This window comes from Bombina bombina, chromosome 4 (genome assembly GCF_027579735.1).
Source record: "Bombina bombina isolate aBomBom1 chromosome 4, aBomBom1.pri, whole genome shotgun sequence".
Lineage (NCBI taxonomy): Eukaryota > Metazoa > Chordata > Amphibia > Anura > Bombinatoridae > Bombina > Bombina bombina.
The window spans coordinates 773304070-773321914 of NC_069502.1; the positions used below are offsets into that span (position 1 = coordinate 773304070).

The 17845-nt window shown below is 36.6% G+C and overlaps 1 protein-coding gene across 15 annotated transcripts in view; it reads right to left on the reverse strand.

Annotated features, from left to right (window-relative positions):
* The window catches only part of SIPA1L2 (signal induced proliferation associated 1 like 2), a 730143-nt gene that overhangs the window by 251608 nt on the left and 460690 nt on the right, over window positions 1–17845 (reverse strand). For all 15 annotated transcript variants that reach the window (XM_053711127.1, XM_053711126.1, XM_053711122.1 and 12 more), the window contains one exon: window positions 17186–17762. In XM_053711127.1, the coding sequence (XP_053567102.1) occupies window positions 17186–17762 (577 nt within the window). The remainder of the gene's footprint in view (window positions 1–17185; window positions 17763–17845) is intronic.

The following is a 17845-nucleotide window of genomic DNA, read 5'->3' on the forward strand; positions in this document are numbered from 1 at the left end:
ATCAAGAGCGTCATTTGGGTTAGTTTCTATATCTGACTCTCCTTCATCATCCATATTGCTAATTTCTGGTTGCTTATGGCTTACCGCAGCTCTTAGATAAGTGTCCATAGAGGTTGATTTAGAGACCCTCTCACCCTTCTGGTTCCTCCTAGATGACATCTTAAATGTAGGCCGAATACTCCACAGTCGCACCAGCTTATGTGTGAGGGAAAGCTGGACAGTTCGAGAAGGCAGCGGGAGATGTTCCGATATATGTTTTACTCTCTCTCATGTAGTATTGTCCCCCAAAAGAGAAAGATCATCAATGGAAATGTCTCAGGTGCAATGAAAGGGTCACCGCTGCTGTTTTATGAGATAACTTAGAGTGGTTTCCCTAGAAGCAGCATGCTGTTTTAATAGTCACTTTTCACTTCATCTAGGTCGATAATATATGTCACATCCACATCTTGCTATAGTATCATGCATTAAGCCTGGTCGGCAGTTTTACAGAGGCATAAGCTGTTACATATAGATCGTTAGCTTGATCCCGCCGTATTGAGGTATACTCTGAGCCATGTGTGGTTTAGCAGCATGGGTCCGGCCTTGCCTCATCTATTTTTGCATCTCTGTATCGCTATGAGTGTCCCCGGTTAGGCTATCTTATCTGGTATATTCAAATGCCCTTTTCTCCTTTACAATAGTATCCCACTGGGTAAATAGCTGCTTATCATAGTCCCAATTATGTCTAGTGACCGCTTTATATTACCGCTGCGTAGCAGTCCCAAGATGGCGCCCACCGCTGCAGACTGTATCTGGAAAGCATTTCTTCTTCCATTGCGGCTATTAGTATCTCTCGGTGGGTGTTTAAAGACAGCTGGTGTGGTTCAGTAGCATAAGTTGAGGCTCATGATCTCTCTCTTTGCTCAAGTTTCAAGCATTTACCTCCTCTTTATCAGTATCTCTCTCCGGAGCTCCGGTCTCACACAGCCATCTGCTTAGGCTGCTAGGCTCTGCCCCTAGAATTTGTATTATATTAGGAAGGGCAACACGCTCCGCCCCTACACCGGACGTCTGCACTTCAGGATATCAGTGAGTACACCGCGTCCCTCACCACACTCTCCGCCCTATCAGAATGATTTTATTTAAAGGGACATGAAACCCTTTTTTCATTCATGATTCAGATAGAGCACACAATTTTAGGAAAGTTAAAAATGTACTTCCATTATCATATTAACTTTGTTCTCTTGGTACCCTTTGTTAAAAAGAAGGTAGGTGGACTCAGGAGCATGCATGGAGAACTATAAAGCAGAGAACAAAGTAAATATGATAATAAAGGGAATTGTGTTTCCAATGTCCATTCTACCAACTGGAGTGTATTAATCTGCTTTCAAATAGTTTACTTACCTTTATTTGTTATTTGAAATACCTGTTTTTGGCTGTTGAAACTGCCATATATACTGAACATTGTAATACCCATCATGGGTACAGAAAAGCTATGTAAAGCACCATAAGAGAAAACCACACTTGTAGTTGGGAGTGAGAGAGAGGGAGGTACTAAAATGTCAACTTTTCACTTAGTATCTCAGACAGAGATAAGATAAGGAAGTCTGTGTGTTTATAGAGCAGTGTTTTTTAGCTTCAGTACTCAGGATACACCAACCAGTCAGATTTACATAATGGGGCCTATCTATCAAGCTCCAAAAGGAGCTTGACGGCCTGTGTTTCTGGCGAGTCTTCAGATTCGCCAGAAACAGCAGTTATGAAGCAGCGGTCACAAAGACTGCTGCTCCATAACCCTGTCCGCCTGCTCTGAGCAGGCGGAGAGGAATCGCCACAATTCAACCCGATCGAGTACGATCGGGTTGATTGACACCTCCCTGCTGGCGGCTCTTGTGAGCTGCTGGTGGAATGCTGAATACAGAGAGCGTATTGCTCTCCGCATTCAGCGAGGTCTTGCGGATCAGGTCTGCAAGACCTTTAATAAATAGGGGCCAATATCTGAACTAGTGTACAGGTTAAATAATTAGCTGATCAGTAACCTTCAGATATCATGAAAATCTGACATTGATCTGCTTTGAGGAAGAAAGTTGAAAAACGTTGGTATTGGTATAGAGAGTGTTAAGATAAGGTGTTGTGCTCTCCTTGCAAGCTTGGCCTATTTAGGGCTAGATTACAAGTGGAGCACAAAATATCGCTTTCATAAAAGTGACATTTGTGCTCCACTTAGTAATACCAGTGCACGCAAATGTTAGCTGGTATTACAAGTTAGGTGCAATTGCACGGAAGCTTTGCGCTCACAAGAGTGCGCTTCAATAGGCTCCAATTGGAGCCTCGTTCTCATGCACGTTTAACCCCTAAAAACTGCTTTGTGCAGTTGTTTTTTTAAAAAAAAGCTTTTTTTTTTAAATAAAAAATTACAATACTCTTTAAGTTGGGGCCATTTGGGGCACTTTTAGAAAATTAACCAGCGATCTGATCTCTGGTTAATATTCTGAGCGCTAATTGCTACTGCGAGCTTGCGGTAGCAATAACCACTCGTGCGTAAGGGCTATGTAGGCCCGAAACGTCGCTGTGTTTTATCCTCTTCACCTCAATAAAGGATTCATTTTGATAAAACAGTGATGAGAATACTTCTATTTTCTTGGATTGGATAAAGATTGGGGCTAGCAAGACCCTGGAAGTCTACGTGCACTTGAATAAGTAAGACTTTGTGGCAATACAGTGCTGTACCTCATCCTCTGTGTGTGTGTGTGTGTATATATATATATATATATATATATATATATATATATATATATATATATATATATAGATTTACGTTCAACCCCAAGGAAGAAAACGCTTCACTCTCCGGTCTTTTCGTCAATATTTATTTATTATTCACAAGAGTTGTATTACAGCATTCCCAGATGTTTCGACACCTATTGGTGTCTTTTTCAATGGGTATTTGCCAAAATTATTTTGTCCCAAAAGGCTCCTAACAAACTATTCCTAACCTATAAACCCCCGTATATGTGCTCACCCTCCTGGATCTACCGACTGGATACAGTAGCACCAAAAGGACTAAATATACAACTGGATTTTAATGTTTTCCTTTAATGGGAAGTCTAGGATTGTTTGATCCAGGTCATTTCTATTATAAGGGACTGTATTACCCATTTGTATAGAGTGGATGGAATAAGGACATTTGTAAACCAAAGAAGCTCCATGATATAGTGTACTGTTGCGGACCAAAAAGTTTTTTCTACCTTATTCCATTAGGGATGAATGTTATTATGATAAGTTTCCCACCAACCAAGTAACTCCACTTCCAATACCATTTTTTATAATCAACTATAGAACAGTCGTTATGTTAGTACAAACAAGCTTGAGATGAAGTTAAAGGGACAGTTTACTCAAAAAATTTCTCCCCTTTAATTTGTTCCCAATGATCCACTTTACCTGCTGGAGTATATTAAATTGTTTACAAGTAGCTCCTTTACCCTTATATTGGCATTTGAAATTGTTGATTTAGCATGTGGTATCCCCACCTATTTTGAAAGTTTGTGGCCGCGCGTACCAGCTATAGATAAGCTTTGTAAACACAGCCAGCAGAAGAAATTACACTCCCAGTGTGATAAAGCAGAGATAAGGTAATACAATGTTGATTTTTCATTGTTCTCTCAAAGTATTAGTGATTGTTTTATGGACAGATATAAGATAAAGAAGCAGGTATATGTACACAATGTGATACAGTAATGAGATCTGATTATACCTACAAGCTCAACCCATTTTATTAGGCTGTGGCTTCAAAACACAAAATCAGAGCTTTAATATACACAAATAAGCCTTAAAAAGCTAATTTTCATACATTTTTTACTCTGCAGTTGGTAAAAAATGCAATTGTAAACACATTAAGGGAAAAACTATTTTACAGTATACTGTCCCTTTAATGGATATATAGTTGACAAAATAAATTGGGTATGAGGTTCACTGTGTAAATAGGAAATATTAAGGGTCTTATCTTGTGCTTTCATAGCACTTTTTTAATTAATAGACGGGATAGATAAGTTTTTATAATACACGTTTATTCGTCAGTCCGATGCTATCGGAGTTGCTGGCCCCTGACATGCGCATATTTGGGTGTACTACGGGTTGATATATGTCAACACGCAGGTGGAGCTATGTTAATTAGCCACGCGGCAGAGAAGGAGCAGTGACACGCGCAAGGGGGAGCGGCCTCCATGGCACCGGAAGTGACGTGAGCACATACGGGGGTTTATAGGTAAGCGGTTAGGAATAGTTTGTTAGGAGCCTTTTGGGACAAAATAATTTTGGCAAATACCCATTGAAAAAGACACCAATAGGTGTCGAAACGTCTGGGAATGCTGTAATACAACTCTTGTGAATAATAAATAAATATTGACGAAAAGACCGGAGAGTGAAGCGTTTTCTTCCTTGGCGTTGAACGTAAATCTACATTTTTCCACGCAGCACCCCGGCAGATGATCCTTGGAACAGTGAGTGCACTATTATTGCTCTATATATATATATATATATATATATATATATATATATATATATATATATATATATATATATATATATACACATACATACACACACTGTATTTATCTGTATATAATCTATAGACTTTGGTTAATGAAAGCAAATTAAATCCAATGAAGGGTTGAATGGTTGCCTTTGGGCCTGAGAATTCTCCTCTGTCACAGAATTTAACCAATTTAATGTTTATTCGTAACAGGGGTGATAACACAGCAGGACCACTGGCAGTCTTACATTTAGTGTATTGTAGGAAGTGTTACTCCCCATTACTAGCGGATCTTACTATCCCTCTAACCAAACTTTGGTTAAGCTCCTCCCACCAGCAGCGTTTAGTGAAGTGTTTCTGTTCTCAGTCCAGAGGGAACTTAGTTCCTCCTGCAAAAATAGTGCAGGAACTCCGTTCCCATGCGTTCCCGCTCAACTTGACCCCTGTGTAAGCATGACTAAACTATTGTAACTCTGCAACATTGGATCCATTTTCTTAAATTTTTATTGGATTTATTTAGCAAAATACTTTTTTGTAATATTATACTACATATCTGTATAATAAAATAAATATCTTTTTACATTTTTCTCCCTTGCACCTTTTTCTATATACAGTATTGTACTCTTTCATAAGATAGGAATTCTACTTATATAATAACATTAGAAGTAGGTGCCTGGAATTTAGATTTTCAGAATAACCTCTCTCAAAGTTACTATAAGGGAAAAGGTATGAACTGTTACAAACCCATTAAACAAGGAATGATGTACAATAAAGTCCATCAAAACAGGGAACGCAGGCACTGGTAAAGGTTGCAAATGGCCCACCAAGGCCAAAGTAAAATGCTTCATCCTGGCACGTTTTACAGAAAATAACTAATTTACACACATCCTCTGTTAATTCAGGCCACCAGAAAGTTTTAGAGATCAATTCTAAAGTTGTCTTAATTCCCCCATGACTTGCATCATGATAAATCATGATATGTGTGCATAATTTCCAGACAGACTTGAAATGGGACAAAAATCTTCTCGCATACAATAAACTGTCCACAACAGCTAAAGGAACAGTTGTAACAGGATGAGGGAAATAGAAACCTTTAATCTTCTCCATCAAGAAGTGATGGGTCAAAAGAAAATGTCCCATTTGAAGAATAGTATCAGCATGAGGAACATGACATCAGGAATACTGGACAAAGCCTCTGCCTCCTTATTCTTTTATCCAGGTAAAAAAAAACTTACCACAAAATGAAATTTAGTGGAAAACAATGTCCACTGTCCTTGTTTAGGACAAGGTTATCTTGCTACTCTAAGATATTCAAGGATATTCAAATATTGTGCTGGTTTGTAAAAACGGTAATAGTATAGGAAAATGGCCTTCTGTACATCTTGCTGTATATAAGAATTGGGCTTAAGATTATGAAAGGCCACTTGAGCTTCAGGTGTGCAAAAGGAGCTTGATTTTGAGTCAGGCAATTAACATGTGCACACATTTGAGATTTATTTTTATTAAAACATATATATAGAAATTTGCAGTGAGAGTGAGAGAGTGAGTGAGTGAGTGAGTGAGTGAGAGAGAGAGAGAGAGAGAGAGAGAGTGAGTGAGTGAGTGAGAGAGAGAGAGAGAGAGAGAGAGAGAGAGAGAATGTATCCCAAAACACCCAGTAGAAATATCACCTGGCCCTGAGCTAGTCGTACTACTCAGAAGTACTGATTGGATCAGAAGACCAGCAGTGTTCTGCGAGGCCCAAACAGTATTTATACTGTGTCTTTAACCCCTTAGCGGTGGTTAACCACACAGAAGTCTAGGGTCAATAGTCTTAAAATTAAATACTCTGATTAGAGCATGTAATTTGTATTTATTTATTTATTAACAATAACTGCATGTGAGATGAGCCAGAAGCCTGTGAAGCTTTAATTGTTGCAGCAGATTTAACTAAGAGACCTATAAGTCTTGCATAGAGTAAGCCAAAGTAAAGAGCCTGCTGCAACAGAGTAGTGATAATATTCTAGATTACAAGTGGACTGCAATATTGCAAGTCAGGCGCAATGCAAACGCGTGAGACACAACAAACTACCTAGCATAGCTGGCAAATTGCGCAGCAGTGGGCAGCAAAGTAAAAATATATATGAATATATAATGTATAAAAGCATATATATATATATATATATATATTTATAATGTATAAAAGCATATATATGTATATAATTATAATGTATAAAAGCATATATATGTATATAATTATAATGTATAAAAGCATATATATATATATAATTATAATGTATAAAAGCATATACATGTATATACTTATAATGTATAAAAGCATATATATATATATATAAAATTATAATGTATAAAAGCATATATATGTATATAATTATAATGTATAAAAGCATATATATGTATATACTTATAATGTATAAAAGCATATATATATATATAATTATAATGTATAAAAGCATATATATGTATATAATTATAATGTATAAAAGCATATATATGTATATAATTATAATGTATAAAAGCATATATATATATATATATATATATATATATATAATTATAATGTATAATTATAATGTATAAAAGCATATATATGTATATAATTATAATGTATAAAAGCATATATATATATATAATTATAATGTATAAAAGCATATATATATATAATTATAATGTATAAAAGTATATATATATATATATATATATATATATATATATATATATATATATATATATATATATATATTTAAAATATATATATTTTTTACAGTAAAAACACTGTCCCCCCCCCCCCCCATTCACCTCTATGTAAAGGCACTTTCAGTGCTGTTTTTTACCAAACACCCCACGTGCCCTCACTTATAACTGCTTTGTGCAGTTGTTTTATTAAAAATAATAATGCTCAAAAAAAATAATGCTCATCTTTATTTTTAATTATACAGAACTCTTCTCTTTTTTTGCGCTAAGTAAAACCGTGAGATTGCAGGAGCATTAACTAGCCACTTGTAATGGCTGGTTATTTAACATGTGCATGGGTTCACGTTAAGATAGTGCTCCACTCATAATCTAGCCCTATGTAAGGTAATAAAGTCATTACCTGGTTTAGTGACTGGAAACACCTTTTCATGAGATAAGTTGCAGACTCTGAGCAGGGCTAGACTGGATACAATTCTGAGTAGGATGTAGTGTTTACGGGCAGAATTGTAAACATCAGTTGAAGATAAACAAGCCAGAGGTCAGTACCAGGTTAGCAATCAGGAGCAAGTTATCATAACAAAAGGGAGTTTCAGTAGCATAAACAAGAATAAAGTTCTTAGTGTCTTTAGCCAGAAAGACGGTCCACAATTTAAAGTACAGGCAAGGATTAAAGGGACAGTACACTGTAAAATTGTTTTTATATGAATTTTTAATGACTCGTTATACCAGCTGCAGAGTAAAAAATGAATTAGAAATTGCATTTTCGGTTTATTTGTGTATATGAAGTAGCTGGTTTTGTGTTTTGAAACCACAGCCTATTACAATGGGTTGAGCTTCAGGTAATATCAGATCTCATTATGTTATCACTTTTATGTACACAGACTTGCTTCCTTATCTTATATTTGTCTAGAAAACCAAAGCTCAATACTTAGAGAACAATGGAAAATTATAATTTTATTACTTAAATATCATGCTCCCCACTAAGAGTGTAATCTCTTCTGCTGGCAGTGTTTACTTAGGCTATTCAATAGAATATACTCCAGTATAGAAACTTTTAGTACAGGTTGGGATACCTCAGGCTAAATCAGCTATTTCAAATGCCAAAATAGGGGTAAAGATGCTACTTGTAAATAATTTAAAACACTCCAGCAGGTAAAATGAATCATTGGGAACAATTTAAAGGGGAGAACATTTTTGGGTGAACTGTCCCTTTAAGCAGGAAACAGAAACCAAAGAACTTGCTGGGGTTAAAACCAGAAGAGCAGGCCGGGAACAAGATTGCCTGAACTTCCATAATACAAATCAAGCAATGAACAGGTGTAAATAATGACCTTTTAACACCTGACATTCAGTGCCCAAGAAACAATACGAACACTTCTGATACAAATATATACAAATATTTTGCTATATTTAGAGCACTCCCTTTAAGCATCTTCACCTAGGGGGTAAATAGTCCACTCTAAGATGCAGGCCACATTAATCCAAAGCTCTTTTAGGCATGGCCCTGGACTTCTGCAGCTACAACCTACCTTGGCGTGACCTACGGACTTCCTGAAGGTAGGAATAGCATTGTCACCATGGGATAAATTGTACACCATAAACTGCTAGCCACGCTAATCTGAATCTCCTTTAAAGTGGCCTTCGACTTCTGCAGCTACAACCACTCTAGCCAGAAGAGGACCTACTGGTGCAAAAAAATTTGGTCCCCCTAAAGGTCATAGTAAGCAACAGTAATAATATACATGCTGCTCTGTATAATGATTTTGAGTAGATAGAAAATATATAAGGTCAACCTTCAACCTGAACTACTAAAATGTTCATATGCATTAGGTTTTATACATTCTGCATCAACTGGCTGCTATGGGGGCTCCTGATTATAGCACCCTAGACACCCCACAAACTCAGACTTTGGACTTGCAGGTAGGAATAGACAGAGAGGCCCTTAACATACCTTGGGGCTCTGACAAAATAAAAAGAATTTTTAGCAAAATTACAATTTGAAATGCTTTGTATGCAAAGGGGCGAGGGTCAGTCAGTAATAATAAAACTGACAGATTAATTTGTGAATATGATACATCTGGAATATCTCAAAGCTTGGATCATGGGAGGGTATCACATTACAATGTTTGGAGGGAAGAGCACCAAGTAGCATCAGAATGCACAAAAAAATTAAATGAATGAACAAATCCATGAAGCATGACTGGTTAAATGGGGGAGTTGGAGCTCTCAGCTGCAGAAGAGGATTATGATATTATCAGCATAATTGAAACCTGGTGGGAGGATTCACATGACTGGACAGTTAAAGTGATTGTAAAGTTTAATGAATAAGTGCCAAGTAACTAAAAATAATCTTAAAACAGGGGCACTTTCGTTCATTAAACTTTAAAATTAAGCTTATTTTTTAAATACTACCTTTGCGTTATAGTATTCCTCCAATCGTCATGTTGCCCCATGAGCTTGACCCCAAAGGGGGCACACACAATTGGAGGAAGCCGGATTCGTCATCTATCTGCTACTGAAAGCAGGAGAGGCAGCACAGAGACCTAGGGTAACCCTGGAGGAGCTGCAGAGTTCCACAGCAGAGACTGGAGTATCTGTACATAGGACGACAATAAGCCGTACGCTCCATAGAGTTGGGCTTTATGGCAGAGTGGCCAGAAGAAAGCCATTACTTTCAGCAAAAAACAAAATGGCACATTTTGAGTATGCGAAAAGGCATGTGGGAGACTCCCAAAATGTATGGAGGAAGGTGCTCTGGTCTGATGAGACTAAAATTTAACTCTTCGTCCATCAAAGAAAACGCTATGTCTGGCGCAAACCCAACACATCAAATCACCCAAAGAACACCATCCCCACAGTGAAACATGGTGGTGGCAGCATCGTGCTGTGGGGATGTTTTTCAGCAGTCGGGACTGGGAAACTGGTCAGAGTTGAGGGAAAGATGGATGGTGCTAAATACAGGGATATTCTTGAGCAAAACCTGTACCACTCTGTGCGTGATTTGAGGCTAGGATGGAGGTTCACCTTACAGCAGGACAATGACCCCAAACACACTGCTAAAGCAACACTTGAGTGGTTTAAGGGAAAACATGTAAATGTGTTGTAATGGCCTAGTCAAAGCCCAGACCTCAATCCAATAGAAAATCTGTGATCAGACTTAAAGATTGCTGTTCACAAGTGCAAACCATCCAACTTGAAGGAGCTGGAGCAGTTTTGCAAGGAGGAATGGGCAAAAATCCCAGTGGTAAGATGTGGCAAGCTCATAGAGACTTATCCAAAGCGACTTGGAGGTGTGATTGCCGCAAAAGGTGGCTCTACAAAGTATTGACTTTAGGGGGGGTGAATAGTTATGCACATTGACTTTTTCTGTTATTTTGTCCTATTTGTTGTTTGCTTCACAATAAAAATTAAATAAAAAAAAAAACATCTTCAAAGTTGTGGGCATGTTCTGTAAATTAAATTATGCAATCCTCAAACAATCCATGTTAATTCCAGGTTGTGAGGCAACAAAACACGAAAAATGCCAAGGGGGGTGAATACTTTTGCAAGGCATTGTATATATAGGGTTAAAATAAAGAAATAGTAGGGAGCAAATATATTATTAGGTACATGCTACAAGCGCCCCAACATTAGTTACATGGACAAAACTGAACTTCTAATGCACACAGAAAAAAAAAACAGATAATAGCACCAGTGTTGTAATTAAGATAGATTTTAACCAAAATAGATAGATAGATTGCCAGTGAAACTAGCAATACAGCTAAAGGGGATACATTGTTAAATACAGAAGTGAAAGAACATTTAGGTAACTGTGACTACGGCATGGTCACATTTAAATAACTTTTAATAAGCACTGTTCCACCAAGACTTAAAATGTAAGAAAGCAAAATTCAGTGATTTAAGGAAATCTATAGCATAAATTGAAACAAATTATTCTCAAATAAAAACAGATAGGATAAATGGAGAATATTAAAAACTGTGTTAAATAAATATACAAATCAACACATACCACATGGTTATAAGTGCAAAATAAATAAATCCGAGCCAATGTAAATAAATACAAACGTGTTACGAGAAATAAGTAAAAAAAATTAGGGCATTTAAATTATGACTGTTATGGAAAATATTGCAAATTGGAAAAGCCGGAGTTGGAGATTCATTATCCTCCGGCATACTAACCCAGGACTGGCATAAAGCTGATGTGGTGCCACTTTTTAAAAAAGGGAAGCAGGGCTGATCCATGCAGCTATAGACCAGTAAGTCTGATGTCAATAGTGGGGAAGAAGATACTGGAATTAAGTCTTAGTTGAACCCTTGTAACAGTGCTTATGGAATATTATTTAAAATGTGGCCATGCTTTGATCACTGTTACCTAAATGTTATTTCACTTCTATGTTTGATATACATGTTTGTATTAAATCCAGTATAGCTTTATTTCTTGTTGGTGCCTCTATTACTTGCTATCTCTGAGTGTATTGAAAAATCTTTCCCCCTTGGTTGTATTGCTAGTTTAATAGGCTCAATCTTAAAATCTCCCATAGATTATAAAGGAATATATTCAAGAGTATATTCGTGAAAACAGGAATATAAGGTGAAATCAGCATAGATCATGTGAAATGAATCTAATTAGATTCTATGAGGAAGTAAGCAAAAATCTAGATAAGGTGAATCAATTGATGTAGTTTACTTGGGTTTTGCAAAGGCTTTTAATGCAGTGCCACACAAGAAATTATTGTACAAAATTAAGAAACTGGGAACATCTGAAAATGTTAGCTCATGGATAAATAACTGGTTAAAAGACAGGGAGCAACGTATTGTAACAAATGCATCATACTCAGATTGTACAAAAGTAATTAGTGGAGTCCCCCAATAATTGGTACTGGGCCCTGTTCTTTTTAATATTTTTATAAATAACTTGGAGGAAGGGTTAAATAGCAATATCTTAATTTTTTGCAGATGATACAAAGTTGTATAAGATGATTAGGTCAATGCAGGATGTAATAGGTTTGCAAAAAGTAAAGGAATGGACTGGTAAATGGCAAAATAAATGTAATATTAGTAAATGTAAGGTTCTACAGTTTGGAAGTAAAAATATGCAAGCTACCTATTATTTAAATGGGACAAGACTTAGCAAAACAGAGGAGGAAAAAAAATTATGTGTACTAAGGCAGTGGCTTCTAAGGTTGAAAAGCAGGGACCAAATTACAACCAGGCCCCAAGGGTGGGGGCCCAGCTTCAAAATAAAAAAAATGTTTTTCAATTAAAGAAACGTTGACCTGCCAGTGCCTGCACTGATGATATGTGAGTGTGATGTGATGCTTCACTAGTGTCTCTGACTACAGGGGTTAGTGTTTCTGTTTACCCATTGGTGTTTGTGTGTGTTTATATGTATGTATGTGACTGTGTGTGTATTTATGCATGTATGTGTGTGTGTGTATGTATGTGACTGTGTGTGTATTTATGCATGTATGTATGTGTGTGTGTGTGTATGTATGTGACTGTGTGTGTATTCATGCATGTATGTGTGTGTGTGTATGTTTGTGGAACCAGCAAATTACAGACCTTGTTACTAAAGCATGGGGGTGGCGGGAGGGGGGTAAACCTTGTCACTATACAGTACCACTATATACAGTACGGGGGGGCTGGACCATGTCACAGACTACTGTGGTCACTTTATAAAGTACTGGGGTGGGTAGGGTCAGGCCAGCCATCTCACCGGCAGATTACAGACTGTGTCACTGACTCACTATATACAGTACTGGTGGGTTAAACAGTGTAATTATATACAGTAATAGGGGGTCAGACCATCTCACAGACTGTGGGCACAGGGTACCTCCTTTACATGTAATCTGATTCACATTTTTTTTTCTGTGTTAAATGTAAAAATAAATAAATATATATGTATCAAATTAACATTTTGTTTTTTTGGGGGGGCCTTCTTAGATTCCTGCACCTGGGCCCTGTGGTTTCTAGTTACGCCTCTGCTGAAAAGATACTAGTATGTTTTAAAAAGAGCCATAGATGTAAGGAACAAGAGCATAATTATGTCACTATATAAATCCCCTTGAGTATGGAGTTCAGTTCTGGCAACCAATTTTAAAAAGGGACATTGCAGAATTATAAAAAGTTCAGAGAAGGGCCAGAAATCTAATAAGTGGAATGGAAGATTAAAACTATGAGGAGAGGTTAGCCAAACTGGGTCTGTTTACTCTAGAAAAAGGTCAATATGATTACTTTATATAAATATATTCAAGGCCTATACACAGAGTTGGCAGAAGCGCTGTTTATTCCCAGGTGTCTGTGACAAGAGATCACAATTTAAGGCTTTAGAAAAGGACTTTTAATCTCCAGCAAAGTAAATGTTTTTTCACTGTAAGAGCAATCAAATTGTGGAACACATTGCTTAAGGAGGTACTGAATAGCAATACCTTAGATAGATATAAAAATGGCTTAGATACATTTCTGGTTAGAAACAGAATGAAGGGATATGATTGCTTTTGTTAAATGGGTAGACTTTCTAAATGTTTAATGTAAGCGCAATTGTCAGCTTCTTATTGCATATCAGGTAGAATCTGTATAGGTTGAATTCAATGGACATCTTTATTCTTTCAACCTCATCTACTATGTATGTATATATGCATATAATTTGTGATGCAGTAATAGCTATTTTATACTATGCATATACAAAAACCCACTTTTTACAAATGAGAGTAATATGTGACTCACCTTTTGTGCAGCCATTTTTAAATAGATTTTGTCCTCCAAAACAGCCTCAGTTTTAGGGTTGCCACCTCGGCCATGTTTGTCTGGACACTTATGAGTTAGACATGCTGCAGGAAAACATGCTCTGGACAGCACACAAATAGTGACCCTGGACAGCACTATTCATGTCCCTCTCTGCACACCCTGCATCATGTGTAACTCATAAGTGTCCAGGAAACATGGCCGAGGTACCAATCCTACTCAGTTCCCACTTTACAGCACCCCTGTAAGCCTTAGCGGTTTTTTTTGCAAATCACAATTTAATCACAGTAAAGTGAGCTAATGGCAGAGTCGTGATTCGTAAACAACCCTGCAACGCCATTTCAAATAATTACATAAAAAATAAAAAATACAGCTGACAGGGTGGCTATGAAGTGGAAACTCAGGCTGTTTTGAAGGAGAGTCACATAATACTGCTGCACAACAACGTAAAAAAAAAAGTACTGTCTCTTTAAATTTTATGTATGTATATATATATATATATATATATATATATATATATATATATATATATATATATATATATATATATATATATTTTCTTCTTTCTTTAAATGTGTAAAAGCTAAAAATATAGTAGACCTCAATGGGCCAACACAAAGCTCATATTTAGCCACCAGCTGTCTTATGTCAAATTCCATCTACTTTCCAAAACAATCAGGGTTTCAATTTGCTGGAAGTGCAACAGCTGCTACCACATTGGACATAAAGAAGAGATCTTTGTTAATTACTCTCAATGAATACAGGTGTCTTTCTAAACGGTTACTCATCATATAGATAAAACCACAGTTAACCTAATTATGTCAGTTGCTGTTGTGAGAGACAGGAATCAATATCAATGACCTTTGCACAGAAGCAAACAGGACACAATACATTATAGAAATAAATTATGGCTAATGGTCTTATAAATAAGCAACATATAACTAAAGGCTCGGAACAATGGGGGAGCTGTTTCAAACAGAAAATGCTTGTACATTCTGTTTATTTTAAGCTATAACAAAAGGATATCTACAAAGCAACCAATGATTAATACATTAATTTATTTGTTTTAATGTAATGTTAACAAACATTTGAAACGTTAACAGTGTCAGTCTGTTCTAAATGCTGGTTACATAATTAAATTGCAGTTTTATGTTCTCTTATTCTTCCTTATAAAAAAAGAAAGAAAGAAACTAAAAGTTCACTGGCAAATTGCCCCTAAAAATAAATAAAAAACACGTCATTTGAGCAAAACAAATCTTAAAATAAAATTGTAGAAGGAAAATCTGCTTTTCGTCTGTGCATAAACATTCTGATATTCAACAGTTCTTCTATAGAAGGGCATAGAATGCATTAACACTTACTCAAGAATTAAACAGCTGTAACGATAGTCGTGTGAACCAAGCTTGGGTGAATTCATCACTGACAAGTTTCATTTTTTAGTTGCTATTGTTACAATGTGAGTGCCCACCCTCAGCTGCCAGTTCTGAGTATGGACAAAAACACACTATTGGGAGGATTAGAGAATTAAAGGCCAATAAGAGTAAAACAAAAATACAAATTACATGCTCTAACAAATCAGAGAATGTTAAGAAAATTGAAAGTACCAAACAGGACCTGCAGAGCACTGCTAGTTCTGAGTGGAAACTGCCACTGATCCAATCAGCAGTTAGACAACAAAATTGGCGACTGGTGTTGCTGACTGGTGGCGGTTTGTGCTCAGGTCCTGCAGAGCACTACTTCTACTGTGTGTTTAAAGAGACATACAACCCAAATTTTTTGTTTCATGATTCAGATAGAATCGACAATTTTAAACAACTTTCCAATTTACTTCTATTGTAAAATTTTCTTTGATTTCTCCTTATCTTTTGTTGAAAAGCAAGAATATAAGCTCAGAAGAGTGCACGTGTCTGCAGCACTATATGGCAGCAGTTTTACAAGAATGTTATACATTAGCAAGAGCACTAGATGGCCGCATGACTTCTTGCCACATAGTGCTCCAGACATGTTCACACTACCTAGTTATCTCTTCAACAAAGAATAACATGAGAACGAACAAATTTGATATTAGAAGTAAATTGGAAACTTTTTAAATATTGCATGTTTTTTCTGAATCACGTCCCTTTAACTCAATTGCAGCAGTTACAGGGTTTAAACACACAGTAGTGCAGGGTCGACAGTCTTAATATTACATGCTCTAATTAACTTCAGTAAGTAATTGTTTTATTATTATGGCCCTTTAAGCAAACATACCAATATTATACATCTAAACACAACGATGCAGCTTTATAACAAACTGAAGATAGAATATGCCAATAAAATGACACTATACAATACCCGCATAACTGTTGTGATACCACAATCTTATAAAAGTAAAATTGGGACACTAAAATAGTTGCTATAATAAATTAAAGAGAGAGAGAGAGAAATAGAGAAAGAGAAATCGAGAGAGAGAAATCTAGAGAGAGAGAGAGAAAAAGAGAAAGAGAGAGAAATCTAGAGAGAGAGAGAGAAATCTAGAGAGAGAGAAAAAGAGAAAGAGAGAGAAATCTAGAGAGAGAGAGAGATAGAGAGAAAGAAAGAGAGAGAGAGAGATAGAGAGAAAGAAAGAGAGTGAGAGAGAGAAAGAGTGAGTGAGAAAGAGAGAGAGAGAGAGAGAGAGAAAGAAAGAGAGCGAGAGAGAAAGAAAAAAAAAGAGAGAGAGAACACATTTCAAATGATTTAAACGGACATTCTGGGGTGCATGCTCTTTTTCCTTTTGTCATTGTCAAGTAGCTGTGCATGACACCCCTGATTGGCTAACCCGTGGTTCCTGCTTGGAAGCTGCAATGCTTTTGGCTTGTGGGTATTTGCCTCTGTGTATTTATTTAAACCCTCTGTAATGGTTTGTTAGCCAGGGTCAGAAAAAGAAATGATGCATGCAAATTCTGCATCAGAATATGCATTTAAGGATTTTACAAATTCCCTTTTGAGTTTCAAGTGTTTCCATTTAAGGGACAAATGCAAAATGTACACAAAAGCAAGAAGATACTCAACCTGCAGCCTTGCGCTATTAATGATCACAGTGACATAAGATATAATAGTATACTCCTTTAAATAATAATAATAGAGTATAAAAATGCACCTATTATTTTATTTTCCCAATACTGATAACATTTTAATATAAAAAAGGCATAACATTGAATATTCTTTGTTTCAAAACTGTATGTTTTCACCAGTATATAAATGAGAATTACTCACTTCTAGTCTTCGAACAATATCTCGGACATCTTCAACACAGTTATCCATAGAAGACAGAAGAATACACTCCCCCCTTTCATAGAATATTTTGATGGTCTTTAATCCAGATGTCCAGCCAATAACATCCCTGCAGGAGCAGTTAAATAATACATTTTTGGAATCTTTCTCCACTAGGATCACAAATTCATTGGATATTCCAAGTAGACAGTCAATGTCGGCAGAAAGACCAAAGTCCCGTGCAACAACATTCCAAACAATGGCACCAACGCTGTACAAATGGGCATCTCTTTTGGGTTTCACCTTCTCTTTCTTTTTTGCTCCAAGGGTGATGAAACTGAATTTTACAGCACTATCTACTGTGGCAGTTGTAACAAAGTTTTCTGCTAGATCCTTTAAATATTCTTGCCGGGTTCTAGTAGCCATGGCTCTGAATTTTTCTGATTTGTGCGCTGCGTTTTCTGCATTTATTACTTTGGCAAGAAGAAAATCCCTAAAAACAGCGGATTTTGGGAACGTCACTCCTTTGGGGATAGGTGGACCAAATGATGGGACATCTTTTGACCTTGAAATGCCGACACTTAACGAGAGAAGAACAAAAAGGTTGTTAAGAAGGTATCAAAAACAAACATATTTGCAGTAGATCAAATTTCATGATCTATA